The sequence below is a fragment of the Sinocyclocheilus anshuiensis genome, unplaced genomic scaffold (assembly GCF_001515605.1).
Source record: "Sinocyclocheilus anshuiensis isolate Anshui unplaced genomic scaffold, SAMN03320099.WGS_v1.1 scaffold472, whole genome shotgun sequence".
In the NCBI taxonomy this organism is placed as follows: domain Eukaryota; kingdom Metazoa; phylum Chordata; class Actinopteri; order Cypriniformes; family Cyprinidae; genus Sinocyclocheilus; species Sinocyclocheilus anshuiensis.
Window position 1 is genome coordinate 412371 of NW_015557102.1, and position 14755 is coordinate 427125.

Here is a 14755-nt window from a genome sequence, read left to right on the forward strand (position 1 = left end):
CGAAACCGACACCGTAACTTCATTTTGACGCACGGTTAAACAAAGACAGAACGCCGTAACTCAATTTGAGCATTCCAAACAAAGTGAAAGAGCCATAACTGGTGTTATATGGTGTTCTGCCTTGGTTTCTCTGGGGCTTTTCGAAGTTACGGTTGAGACGACCCATTATTTTCTCGAAAAAACAACGAAATTGACTCAAGATACTTTATCGATAACTCATTTTCGACAAAAAGTGAAGTTATGGTCTTTTGCCTTTGCACGGCAGTATACTGGGGTATTAGGACCCACACAGACCACAGGGTGAGCACCCCCTGCTGGCCTCACTAACACCTCTTCCAACAGCAACCTAGTTTTCCCAGGAGGTCTCCCATCCAGGTACTGACCAGGCTCAACCCTGCTTAGCTTCACTGGGCAACCAGTCTTGGGCTGCAGGGTGATATGGCTGTGTGCTTTGAACATCACTATGTTCAAATGCTTTCTTAACTGCTGTTTTCTCACTGTTGTCATTTTTTGCTGACAACAGTGGTGGGCAACCAGTCTTGGGCTGCAGGGTGATATGGCTGTGTGATTTGAACATCACTATGTTCAAATGCTTTCTTAACTGCTGCTGTTCTCACTGTTGTAATTTTTTGCAGTGTATTTATTTTGTTATTGAGAGGAAAGTGTGCAGCATGTATTTATAGTACATATTAATCTAAATGCACTTCCAGCCTTGTGTGTGGCATCAGGATGTTTGCCAAAAGTATACCTTTCTACTTCTTTTTATTCCTAAAAACAAAACACAAAAAGAACTTTGCCATGAGTATATCGTGGCCTTTAGGCATAGGGACAAGTAAGTAGGTCCCAAGGAGGCTACATCCATTTATGATTTTAATAAACATACACTTAATATGTTGTTATTATTGTATACTGTTTTATTATGTGTTCACTTAGTGTAAATAGCATCTAACTCTATTTGCACCTGCCTTAAAAGAAAGAGACCATGTTTTTTAGTATTTGTGAAGACCGCATGAAATAACTTAAAGGGATAGTTCGCCCAAAAATGAGAGTTCTGAGATCATTTACTCACCCTCTTGTAATTAGAAGCTGAATGTTTCCTTTTTGTAGAGCACAAATAGAGAAGTTTACCTGAATGTTCATGCTGCTCTTTATACGTACAGTACAATGAAAATGAATGGTGACCAGGTGTCAAGCTAAAAGAATAACTGAAAGAACCATAAAAATGCCATAGTATTAGTAGTAATCACGCAATTTAAAGTCCATGAAGTTCTGTAATAGCGTATTGTGAGGAAAAAGTCACTGTTCAGATATCATTTCAATCATTTATCATTTGGTATCATTTCAAATATGGCACACCAAGACATGTCACATCATTTTTAAGGGATAGTTCACCCAAAAATAAATAATTACTCACCTTCATGTTGTTCCAAACCCGTAAGACCATTGCTGATGATGCCACATGGACTATTTTAACGATGTTCTTACTACCTTTCTGGTCATTGAACATGGTAGTTGCATTGCTGTATATACAGGGTCAGAAAGCTCTCGGATTTCATCAAAAATATCTTAATTTGTGTTCTGAAGATGAACAAAGGTCTTACGGGTTTGGAACAATTATTGCCAGAATTTTCATTTTTGGGTGAACAGTCCCTTTAAACATCCAGAATGATGTCAGACTTTTTTGGTTGTTGTCACAGCTGTATCATGAATGCCAAATTTGAATATGTGTTTATCAAAATTGCTGATGTGAAATAAGAACTGTGATGGAGGGGAATATTTTAAATAAATTCTCCTGTTTTTTTACACAAAGTTAATATTTGGCTTCAAATGTTTTGCAATATAGTTGTATGGACTACCTTTAATGTTTTTTTTTTAAGTTTATGGTTGCTATTTTGACATTCTTAGAGCTTAACAGGCCCTCGTCACCATTCACATTTATTGTATTGAAAAGAACAACAAGAACATGATCTCTAGCATTTCATTTTGCAATAAACTATTGTTAAATTAAAGTAATATGGGTTTAGATGGAAAACATGAGGCTGAGTAATTTATTAACTTTTCCTTTCAGACTCATTTGGAAAAACACTTCTCGGTTCTCATTCACTCTTCTGAAAATTGGAACAGGCGTGTTTCCTTCTTTGTCTATGGTGGGTTACAGCCCTGAGTCTATATATAACTTTTATATCCCTTTCTTTCTCTCCTCTTTATTCCCTCTCTCTCAGTTCCGTCTTTCTCATCAGGATCTCTTAGGAATGATGGAATAAAGGCGGCTGATGTTCTAACAGTTTTAAGAGAGAAGGTTGCCTTTGTCTCAGGTGGGAAATGTATAATTGCATTGTAAACACACACACACACACACTCATTCACTGTGGAACAGCTTTGTCTTAGCACCCTCTTAAGCACGCACCCACACAGGCTCATGGGTATTACCGTAATTAGGGCCATTGAAGTGCTTTGAGTAGTAAAATTAGTAATAAATCGGTCCTCTTCTTTTCAGGAGGAAGAGACAAGAGAGGGGGACCCATCCTTACATTCCCTGCACGAAGTAATCATGACAGAATAAAACAAGAAGACTTGCGGAAACTGGTGACCTACCTCTCTACTGTGCCCAGGTTATAAAATTCCAACATTTATTTGGAACACCTCACTTAAAATGTCCCTGGAAGATTTCCCTGAAGAAAAGTGTCCCGAGAAAGCAGGCTCTGTGACAGCCCTAGACTCAGTAAACAGCATAAAAGGCCTCAAAATCTTATCAAAACAGCTAAAATTGCTTACAGCACCGCTACACTTTATCATAATATAATTGCTAAAGTTTGAGACATAAAGGGTCAGATATGGATGCATTTAAAGCCTTTGATTAGAGCATCTATTTGATCTTTAGGGCATTCTGATGCAATGTGATGCAACTCTAAAAATATATAGCTTCACTGATGCAGAGCTATGCAAGTTTAAGCAATTGTTCAGAAGATACTGTATGCACAGTTTTTATTAACATTTCCTTGGATGGCTCTAAGGTGTTGGTCTTCCTCTAACTTTCTCAATCTCTTTATCCGGTGCAGTGAGGATGTAAGTAAACGAGGGTTTACAGTGATCGTAGACATGCGCGGCTCGAAGTGGGATCTGATCAAGCCGTTGCTGAAGACGCTACAGGAGTCGTTTCCAGCTGAGATCTGCGTCGCTCTCATTATCAAACCAGACAACTTCTGGCAGAAGCAGAAGACCAACTTTGGCAGTGCCAAGTTCACCTTTGAGGTATACGAATGGAATTTTGTCTAATAAGAAAGCCACAGAAACGTTCCAAAAACTGACATAAATGAAATGTTTTGCCAGTGCAAAGCAATGTGTCTGTTCTTGCAAAAAATTTTTTACACAACTGTTCAAAAGTTGTTGTTTCTTTTTTGTGACATGTCTTTTATGCTCACCAAGGCAAATAAAGTAAAAACCATAATATTGTGAAATATTATAATATCTGTTTTTTTTTTTTATTAGAATGTATTTAAAAATTTAATTTATTCCTGTGATGTGAAGCTGAATTTTCAGCAGCCATTACAGTCTTCAGTGTCACATGATCCTTCAGAAATCATTCTAATATGCTGCTTAAGTAACATTTCCTATTATTAGAAATGTTGAAAACACTTAATGTTTTTTAAGCTGTTTAATATTTATATGTATTCAGAATTATTTGAAAAATCAAAAGTTCAAAAGAACATGTTTTCTTAAATCTTTGTAACAATGTAAAAATCTTTGCTCAATCAACTGAATGTATCCTTGCTGAATAAAAGTATTAATTTCTTTAAAAATATCTTACTGCCATCAAAAATGTGAACTGTAGTGTATAGATATTTGTCATATTCCTTATTATATTAAATACTTGATTATAATTTGGTCAACATTCTGTAGCAACCAAAGTATATTTTTTATAATGACCGCTAAACTGTGACTGACTGCCGTCATACCTCTGCTAGTTTCATGTTTCATATCACTCCATGATCCCTTTATTAGTAATTTCGTGTTTTTATTATTAAATGTATCACAATTAATTACATCAGAATTTGCTTGAGAACCCTCCCACCTATAGATAATTAGACAGAAAAAAACTGAACCCAATATATTGTTTATTTCCTTATCATTAAAATCCTACCACTGGCCTACACTTCACAGCAATGCATTTAGCAGATTTAGATATAGGGGCCATACATACAGCACCCACCCATAAATTCCATTTAGTGATTTGTAAATACATTTTACAATGTGCAGTCGGTCATTATAACAAAATAAACCTCTTTGAGCGAATGTCCTGATCACCTTCTCTGGCTTCGTTTTGCAAAAGCGACCAATGGACTATATATATATATATATATATATATATTCCTTATGTATTATATACTGTTTGGAACATCAGTGGTTGTTCTTTGTTTCTTTTAGACCAGTATGGTTTCAGTGGAAGGTCTGACTAAGTTGGTGGACCCGTCTCAGCTGACGGCAGATCTGGAAGGGACCCTGGAGTACGACCACGTGGAATGGACTGAGCTCCGTGTTTCCCTTGAGGAGTTCACTGGAGGCGCTCTGCACCTCCTTTCCCGGCTGGAGGAGCTGCAGGAGGTGCTTTCTCGCCAGGAGCTGGCCACTAACGCAGAGGAAGCACGGAAACTCCTGGAGGAGCACGCTCGACTGAGGAAGACTATGACGAAGGCACCGGTGGATGAGTTAGACCATGAAGGACAGCGGCTACTTCAGAAGATCAGGGATGGGGGAGACGGAAGGCTCTCTGGTGGGGCAGACTTCCAGAGTTTGGTACCTAAGATTTCCGCCCTATTGGATAAACTTCAAGTTACGCGGCAGCACCTGCTACAGGCCTGGCACAACCGCAAGCAGCAGCTGGACCAGTGTTTTCAGTTACGGCTTTACGAGCAGGATGCAGAAAAGGTTAGAGGACAGAATGAAAGTGTGAAATATGGAGAAGAGTAAACAACAAAGGAAGAACAAACTATCAGCAATGAAAAAAGAGATATATATTAGAGCAAATCTAATCATAAAACAAAAATTGTAAATGTGTATTTGTGGTGTGATTATACAACAACAACAATACTAATAATAATAACTTTGATCATTTTAATAACTTTTTAATAACTATTATCATTATTATTAATGTATTTAAATAATAAGATTTTTATTCAATTATAAACGTAATAATTTTAAATATAATAATATCCAATAATAATATAATAATAAAATGCTATATTTAATATTATTATTTTTATTTAATAAAAAATATATTTTTAAATATTTTAATATTTTACTGTAGTAATAATTCTGTTCTACTGTAAATAAAAATCATTAAAGGTATTTAACAAAAATAATAATTAACATTATAGATTATAGTAAATTAATCAAATAATGATATAAGTTAACAATAATATAAAAAATAATACTAAATATTATTAATTTGTATTCAATTGAATTATTCAATATTTGTATGTTTTACTGTACTAATAATACTGTTGTACTATAAAAAATGTATTTAATAATAAAACAATTAAACAATAACAATAATACATTTAATAAAATAATACAATTATGTATTATATATGTAATAAAATGTATTTAAAAAAAAATACATATCTGTGTTATAAAATGCAAAAATGTACTAATATTTATGACTGTCTCAGTGACTTTGCTTTTCGACCTTGAAGCTTTTCTTTTGTTTACAACACATTTATAAATATAATTTTTTTCACATATCAGAAAATATATAGGCCTATATAACATAAGGCCACAAAATAAAGATTAATTCTAATGACTTTATAGCAACGTTTTATTAACGAATTCCCTATTTTTTGTTCAGTTGTGGCAGTAAAATATGCTCCTTTGTTTTAATGTAGTTAAACTGCAGCAAGCTACAGATACATACTCGCATTGCCATATACAGTATAGATAATGCACTAGTAAACACCACTCACATTTTTAAAAAGCTACTTCTAGCATGACTCGATGAAAGAAAAATCGTGTAATGTAGTAGAGTACTGTGGGTGAAGGTCATGTGAAAGTGTAAATAATGAATGATGGGAATGATAATAGCATGCTCACTGTACTCCCTTCTGTGGCCTGATGTCTGCGGGAGGCCGTGTGTTCCGTTTAAGCCCAAACGGAGAGGCAGTCTCACACTCCCCGGTCCTGCTGACTGAGCCCATCTGTGCTCCACCAGAGCCAGAACACTAAGGGCTATTGCTTGTACATCAGCCAAAGAGAAAATCTGTGTATATTAAGGTTCACGTGTAGATCACTAGAACACTAACAGGGAGTTAAATCACCCAAAGCCCTAGAACGACTGTTAAGCAAATTTGCCTGGGCCTTTGTAAATATTTATGTACAAATGTGAATCTTGATTGGTCCAGTATGGTAATCTACAGTCTGTGGTCATCGTTTGCTTCTTTTAGTCTGGGTCTAAAGACATTGGAAGGGTGTTTTGAGACCAAACTGTCTGTGAATGCAGCATTTTTCTCTCTGTTTCTCTCTCTCTTTAGATGTTTGAATGGATCGGACACAATAAAGAGCTGTTCCTGCAGACGCACACAGACATTGGCGTGAGCGACCAGAATGCAGCAGATCTACAGACCCAGCATGACCACTTTGCTATGAACTCTATGGTACGACGGAGGAATGCTTCAAGAAAACACCCTGGATACACTCTCACTGGACAAAATTGAACAGCTTTTGTGTCTTCTTGTTGCTAATTTAATGGGATCATCTTCTGGCATCCTGTTTCTCTCTTTTTTAGAATGCGTATGTCAATATCTCGCGTATCGTCTCGGTGGCGACGCGGCTCTGTGAGGCGGGTCATTACGCTGCCGCTCAGATACAGCAGATCTCTGGTCAGCTGGATCAGGACTGGAAGAGCTTTGCCTCGGCGCTGGAGGAGCGCAGTGCCATCTTGGCCATGTCCTCTGTGTTCCACCAAAAGTCTGAACAGGTAAAAACGTTTTTTTGACACGAATTATTTTTAGCTAATTATTTTGTGAATCCCTTAAAGCTTACCCATCTTATTCTAATTTTTAAAGTGCCCTTATTATGCCTTTTCGAATATTACCTTTCATGCAGTGTGACATGTAGCTGTATGTGAACATAAACTATCTGCAAAGTTGTGAAGCCGACAGTGCACGATAAATAAAGTTATTGTCTATCAAAAAAAAGAGTCAGCTCACAATCGCCTAAACGAGTCGTCAGGAATTCGAATCTTAATCTGTTACGGCTCTACGTCACGAAGTAACACATTTGCATAATGTCCGCCCACGTTCTACGTCGCCAACTTGCCCGTCCACAAACAGTAAAATTTCCGTGTGGTTAGCATCATGTCGAGAAGATGCTGTATCCTACGCTGTGAGAGTAAATTTGTTTTATCGCATCTTATAATTACCACAAACTTGTTAACACTTGACCACTGAGAAACGTCCTGCTCCAGTCGTGCTTGCAAATCAGTCTCTTGTCGATCAGCCAGTTCAACCGTTTCATCATCAGACTCCGGCTCGAATTGGTAAGGTACAATCGATACCATCTTTTCTATGTATTGACAAGTCTCCAGGGTTGTCGTTCTGTCATGGCAATGGGCGTTTCGTTTCCGACACGCGCTGTACGCGGTCGACCAATCCAGAGCCAATCTCTCTACGGCTCTGGACCAATCACAAAGGACTGCGCCATTTGACCAATCACAGTAGAGAGGGCTCACGGAAAGGAGGGGTTTAGAGAGACTGATTCTTTGAACTGCTTCACACGAGTCGTTTACAAATCATTTAGAAATGAGGTCAAATTAAATCTATTTTTGAGAAAAAAAAATTTTGACCTTGCATGCATGTTAAGCCGTTTTAGGAGACTCATAAAACAATATTAGCAACCTTAAAAATGGCATAATAGGGGCACTTTAATGTTGAGCTTTGATCAGAAAAAAACAAGAAAACCATGAACCAAGAAGAAAACAAGAAACATGTTTTGCACGTATAGTATCTTATTTTTGATCTTCCCTGTTAATTTCGTTTTGCAGATCTATTGAAATCTATTACATTTTCTATTTATCATTTGGAGCCTTTGTCATGAGTGACATTTTCCACTATATGTGATCTTGTTTTGTCCATTATCATCTTTTCTTTTGAAACGAGTAATGATGATTTTGAACCAGCCATTTTTGCTGGTTATTTTCAATAGGGAGGGAGCAATTTGAAAATGAAAAATAATATAAAATGTACATTTTGTGTCTATGGATTCTGTTTCATTAAATGAAAAGATTTCAGTTTAAAAGTACGTTTTTTTTTAATGTAATGGTGGTCATTTTAATTTGATTGAATGTTATTACTTTTAATTGATATAAATTAAAATAATATTAATTAAAAGTAATGTTATTACTTTTAATTAATATTATTTTAATTTATATTTTTTATTCATATTTATATAAATTATAATTTTAATAAATGTAATATTAATGTTTTATTTTATTTTATTATTTATTATTTTATTTTACACTATGTGTAGTGGTGCAAAAAAATTGCTCGGACAAGAATTTGATTATGATTCTTTATTAACAATGTGAAGTCAACAACTTAGCCTGAAGTCTGAAGAAATTTGGCCTAGGTTTAATTCGATTAAGATTGATTAAGTTATTTTGGTATGTTTCATTACAATTTATATTGTAATATTGTAATCAGTGTGTATGATTTAAAGAATGCATAAAATTTTCATTGTCAGATTGATGCATTGTGATTTTACACCCCCAGTGTAACTATTTTACCCTGAGTATGTCTACGCTGTAAAACTGTTTTGGGAGGTAACCTACAAAAGTGCTTAATGTGGTTTTACTTAAGTGAAAAACATGATTTAATATAGCTGATACTATGACTATGACTGCATTAGACTACCAAGAAAAGTAATTATTTAATCAGATTTAGCACCTCACTATAACAGCTGCCTGTTACCACTGTTTACTTTCTGATGTTATATTTCCCAACTAGTTTGGTTCCTTGATTCATTTGATCCATTTTTTTTAATAATTCTGAATTTCCTTTATATGCAACTGTACTTTAAGCTCCCCTGTCAGTTTCAGTCTGTTTCTTCATTAATAACTCCTTTGTCGAAATGTGCACACATAGCTTCTTCATGCCTTTGATTTATGACCCCAATTTGTATGATCCTCAGCAACTCTGTTTAATTATGTCTGAGCTTGTTTTTAATGAGTGTGTACAACTGTGCACCTCTGTCCTCTCTGGTTTTATTACATGGACCTTTTATGCTATAAAGTTTAAGAGGGTGTTCTCTCTGTTAGTTTCTCTCCAGCATGGAGGGATGGGTGAAGTTATGCGGTGAGGTCGGCTTGCCGATAGCTACGCAAGAGCTTGAGATGGCCATTCACAACCACCAGAATCTGTACGAGCAGGTCACCACAGCATATACAGAGGTGAGCATTTGAGGAGCTGCTCTATTTAGTACGCTTTTTAACATGAAATGTAGCCTACAAAGCTTTGTGTTGGAGATTTAGAGAAATTTTGTAGTGCTGTGTAGTGAATGGGTGCCGTCAGAATGAGAGTCCAAACAGCAGATAAAAACATCACAATAGTACACAAGTAAACCACAAGACTCCAGTACATTAATTAATGTCTTGTGAAGTGAAATGCTGCATGTTTGTAAGAAACAAATCCACCACTAGGACGTTTTATCATTAAACCGTAATCTTAAACCTTGCAGACACACAACTTTTCACTTGTAATGTGAAAGTCAATTTTCATCTAATTTAAATTTTTACACTTGCCCTTTTAGAGCAGATTCAGTTCACAAACAAATGGCTCTCATGTACTGTATAACTTAAATATGATTTTTATTTACAATAAACAATACTATAAACTGGCAACTTACTGTAAAATAGCAAAATAGCAACTTACTGTATGTGCCGTTAGTCAAATCTTTTGCACACTTGAGCTCTGAGTGTCATATTTCTTCTGGTTCTCGACTAATTTTGAGTCAGACATGACTGATTGAGTTGTTAACCAGAGACTAGCTCCTAATGATTCACTGAATCAAAAGAATTGTTCAGAAACTGAACATGTCTAATGTATCTCGGAGGGTGTCTCGATTTCTTTAGTTCGAAATAATATATCTTTTTTCAAAATGCAGTAAAGTCCAGTTCACACTAAGAACGATAATTATAAAGATAACTATAACGTTAACTATATTAGCATCCACACCAACAGACCATAATGTTCTGTTTATTATAAGCACACTCTGCAATTACCACTTAAAATGCTCAAGCTCTTTAAAGTTGAGTGGATTCTGATTGGCTGTCAATGAATCATTGATCAGCTGACAATGATTACAACAATTTCGTATCTCTGTGTCATTATCGTTATAGTTGTGGTGTGAACTTCCCTAATATTATAGAATTAGAACGATTATTATAATTTTATCTTTATCATTATCATTATAGTTGATGACTTTGGTTCGAATGGGCCTTTAAAATGTAAAATATCATGCTTATATATTATGCTTATAATGTAGTAATCATTACTCTAAAACACAAATACTTCGAGTACGGAGTTAAAATAATTTGTTGTTGTCCACCACTGACTAACGGATGTTATATTTCTGATTGCAGGTCAGTCAGAAAGGAAAGACACTACTGGATGTGTTGCAGAGGCCTCAGCCTCCGGCTGACTCCGGGTCTCTGACAGCAGGGGCCGACTACAGTCAGGCGGTGAGGGGGGTTCTGGAGGTGGTCCATGAGGTGGTTCATCAGTATCGCAGACTAGAGGGTCTCCTGCAACACCGCAAGCTCCGGCTGCACCAAAGACTTCAGCTGTGTGTGTTTCAGCAAGATGTGCAGCAGGTAAATACATCATGTAAATCATGTATAGAACCACTCAGATATGCATGCAGTGCACAAACATGCATGCACTCACACACACTATACCCACAGAATTCAACATCTGACGAATGTGACCCCAGCCTTTCAACCTTTCAGCAGCTGTTTATAGATCTTTGCGTGTAACGATGTTTCTCCTACGGCAGAGCAAATATCAAGTGCAGAGAGCATTAGAGGAAGTGACAAGGAAGTGACATGGACTCTGACTCATAGAGTTGACTGAAATTGCCTCAGCGTCCTCGAGGGACGGCAGTATTGTGCTTGGCTTCTAGTCAATACCTCCAACAATACACTCTACTTCCTGAGGCCGTCGCCTTCAGGGGCTTTTTGTTGTACCTTCACCGGTTCTCTGTCAGGACTGTGTTGTTTCTTTGATGTGACTGCATCCTTTCCAGGGCCTCTTTAGACAGAAACAAGGCCTACTCGAGTACTGAGGTTGTGCAGTGAACTAAAGAACTTTGACTTCTAACTGACAAAGTTTGTTGAACCTTCAAAAATCCCCTGAGCCTCTTTCCAACTAACTGTTTAAGCTCTGACTTGCTCTTAGGATGTGTAAAATGTTTTATATAGGAAAGAAACTTCACAAATTAGAAACACTTTAGTATAGTCCTAACACTTTAGGGCAGTCGAGGCCTAATGGTTAGAGAGTCGGGCTTGTAACCCAAAGGTCGCGAGTACTCGAGTCTCTGTACCGGCAGGGATTGTAGGTGGGGGGAGTGAATGTCCAGCGCTCTCTCCGCCCTCAATACCACGACTGAGGTAAGACCTTTGAGCAAGGCACCGAACTCCTAACTGCTCCCCGGGCGCCGCAGCATTGGCTGCCCACTGCTCCGGGTGTGTGTTCACGGTGTGTGTGTGTGTGTGTGTGTTCAGTATGTGCACTTTGATGGGTTAAATGCAGAGCACAAATTCCGAGTATGGGACACCATACTTTGCCACACGTCACTTCACTTTTTCACTTCACTTTACTGTTAAAAAAGTACTTATTATGGAAATAATATACTTTAAAATAATATGCTTAAGTGCAAATTGAATGTATTGTTTTTGGACACTTAATTGCATGTTATTTGAAAATGAAATGAAATCAATGAAAATGTGTTACAGTTTAAATTTAAATTAAATGCAATTATTTAAACTTGAGAGTGTTTTTTGACGTAATTCGAAATAAATTAGACTCGGTTCATCCAAAAATGAAAATTATGTAATAATTTACTTTCCCTAAAGTTGTTCCAAACCTGTATGAGTTTCTTTCTTCTGCTGAACACAAAAAAAGATATTTTGAAGAATGTGGTTAACCAGACAGGTGCTGCATTGTCCCCATTGACATTGTAGTTCCAACATTATTCAAAATAACTTATTTTATGTTCCATTGAAGAAAGAAACTCATACAAGTTTGGAACAACTTGAGGTTGAGTAAATGATAACAGAATTTTCATTTTTGAGTGAACTATACCTTTAAGTACATCTTTATATATCATAATTACTTCTATTGTCTTTGAAATATGATTAAAGCATGCTGCCAAATGTAATTTTTTATTTATTTATTGCATTTAAATATATTTATAATTGTAAATTTTAGTGATGAACATGCAGTTTATTGCATTTAAAATGTATTAACTTTATATTAACTAAAACATGTAATTTGCATTTTAATTTAATTTAATTTATATATATATATAATATATACATACATACATGTAATATACATGTAATATATATGTTCTTCTTTTGACAAGGGAAGATTTGGAGAGATCTTAGTGTAAACTGTTAATCTGGAATATTCCTTTAAATTTGAAATAGACTATCCAGTGTTGATATGTGTGTATGTATGTGTGTGTGTGTGCAGGTCTTGGACTGGATTGAAAACCATGGCGAGGCATTCCTCAGTAAACACACAGGAGTTGGGAAGTCTGTACACAGAGCAAGAGCACTACAAAAACGGCACGATGACTTCCAGGAGGTGGCACAGGTTGGAACCAAATCAGTTTATGTTGTGTTTGTGTGTGTATTTTTTGCTTGATGAGAGAGGAGTAAATGAGCAGTAGCAGTGATATCATTCATCATACTATTGAGTTTCCTGTTAATATTCAAGGAAGATGTTTTTAATGTACTTCTCTCTCTCACTCGCGTTCTCTCTCTTTCGCTCCAGAACACTTATACTAATGCGGATAAGCTTTTGGAGGCAGGGGAGCAGCTGGCTCAGACGGGAGAGTGTGATCCAGAAGAGATTTACACTGCCGCCCATCACCTGGAGGTCAGAGTTCAGGAGTTTGTACGGAGGGTGGAGCAGAGGAAACTACTGCTGGATATCTCAGTGTCTTTTCACACCCACACTAAAGAGGTATTGCACACACACACACACACACACACACACACACACACACACACACTAAACAGCGCTTCTCAGTGCTTCTCAAATAGTTTTAACAGTTTTGACTGATATCTGTTCATGCGTGAGAGATTTTGATAGTAGCTCTTAACTCCACTTACTGACTGACAGCACAAATTAAAAACTAAACTGAATGGATGACGATTCTATATAAACAACCTTGGCAGCTGTTACCGTATGGATCCATTCAGAATTACTAAACCATTGACCCTCACATAAAACACACTTTTTAGCCAGCATCCATTATAAAAAAAAACTTGTTATAATTTTGACAACTACGCAAATATCTTGAAATGTGCAAAATATGATGTTACAGCAATCAGTGTACATCAGATTTGTTTGCATATCAATAATAACGGACTCGCGCATGCCTAATGTATGACTCCTGTATGTTACTGTAATTGTCTTTACCTTGATTACCATCGTCATGCATCAAAACTTTACTAACGCAACAATGATTTGATTAATCCAGCCGAGAGATGTAGTTTGTGTATCATGCTCATGCAGTGGTTGGGTGTTTTGAGCTGCTGTTCAGTCTGTATTTCATACAGCGTGATGAGAAACTGCTTGGGCTGCTCTGAAACAGCATATGAGAGAGATCATGCTTTGAAGCCAAATACACAATGAAATTAATAATGTACTAAAATCTGGACGTGAGTAACTATTGTCTCCACCATCTCTGATGTAATCAGCTGAGTTTTTCAGCATTAGCGCTGTTTTTAACTGCCTGCTTGAATGCATTTGCTTACTGGATGCTTGGACTGAAAACTTTCAGTTTGAAATGATCTGATCACAAACAAAGGAGTGGAAATATAATGTCTCGTCCAAAAATCTGTCATTCTGTTCTGTCTGTCTGTAGCTGTGGTCGTGGATGGAGGACTTGCAGAAGACTCTTGTGGAGCCAGTGGTGAACTCTGAGTCTGTGGATGCTGTTCAGGAGCTGATCAGACAGTTTCAGCAGCAGCAGAGCAGCACTCTAGATGCCACACTCAATGTCATCAAAGAAGGGGAGGAGCTCATTCAGCACCTGCGGTGAGATTTACAGCGCACTCCTATTGTACAGTATTGCATCATAACCAGTTGTGAAGTATTTGAGTACTTGATACCCTTACTTGAGTACCTACCCTTATAAAATAGTAAAAGTAATAAATATATAGTTCAGTCATGAAACTCTAGATGGCGCAGGCAACGGGTTGTTAAAGTAACCGATGATATTCAGAGAGTTAAACGACTTGGCACAAGCTGATTGGTTCATGCTGCATATGCAGCCAATGAGCTTACTGCCTTGCATTTATATGGCTGGCTAGCATTCACTTGAGATTCCTGCAGCACGCTTTCAGAGAACTCTGAAACCCTCCACCTTCCCCAGCTCCACCTGTAAAGATCTGCTACGGTGTGATTCATGTATGCTATATGGGGGTTATTTCATGTATGTTATATTTGCAGCAGCAATATTTCTTACATGCTCA

The 14755-nt window shown here is 36.9% G+C and overlaps 1 protein-coding gene across 1 annotated transcript in view; it reads left to right on the forward strand.

Annotated features, from left to right (window-relative positions):
• The window catches only part of kalrnb (kalirin RhoGEF kinase b), an 83620-nt gene that overhangs the window by 17587 nt on the left and 51278 nt on the right, over window positions 1-14755 (forward strand). The window contains 11 exon segments of the mRNA XM_016472520.1: window positions 2223-2315; window positions 2498-2612; window positions 3060-3252; window positions 4426-4926; window positions 6525-6647; window positions 6779-6970; window positions 9308-9439; window positions 10631-10861; window positions 12744-12866; window positions 13047-13238; window positions 14146-14318. Coding sequence (XP_016328006.1) covers window positions 2223-2315; window positions 2498-2612; window positions 3060-3252; window positions 4426-4926; window positions 6525-6647; window positions 6779-6970; window positions 9308-9439; window positions 10631-10861; window positions 12744-12866; window positions 13047-13238; window positions 14146-14318 — 2068 coding nt within the window.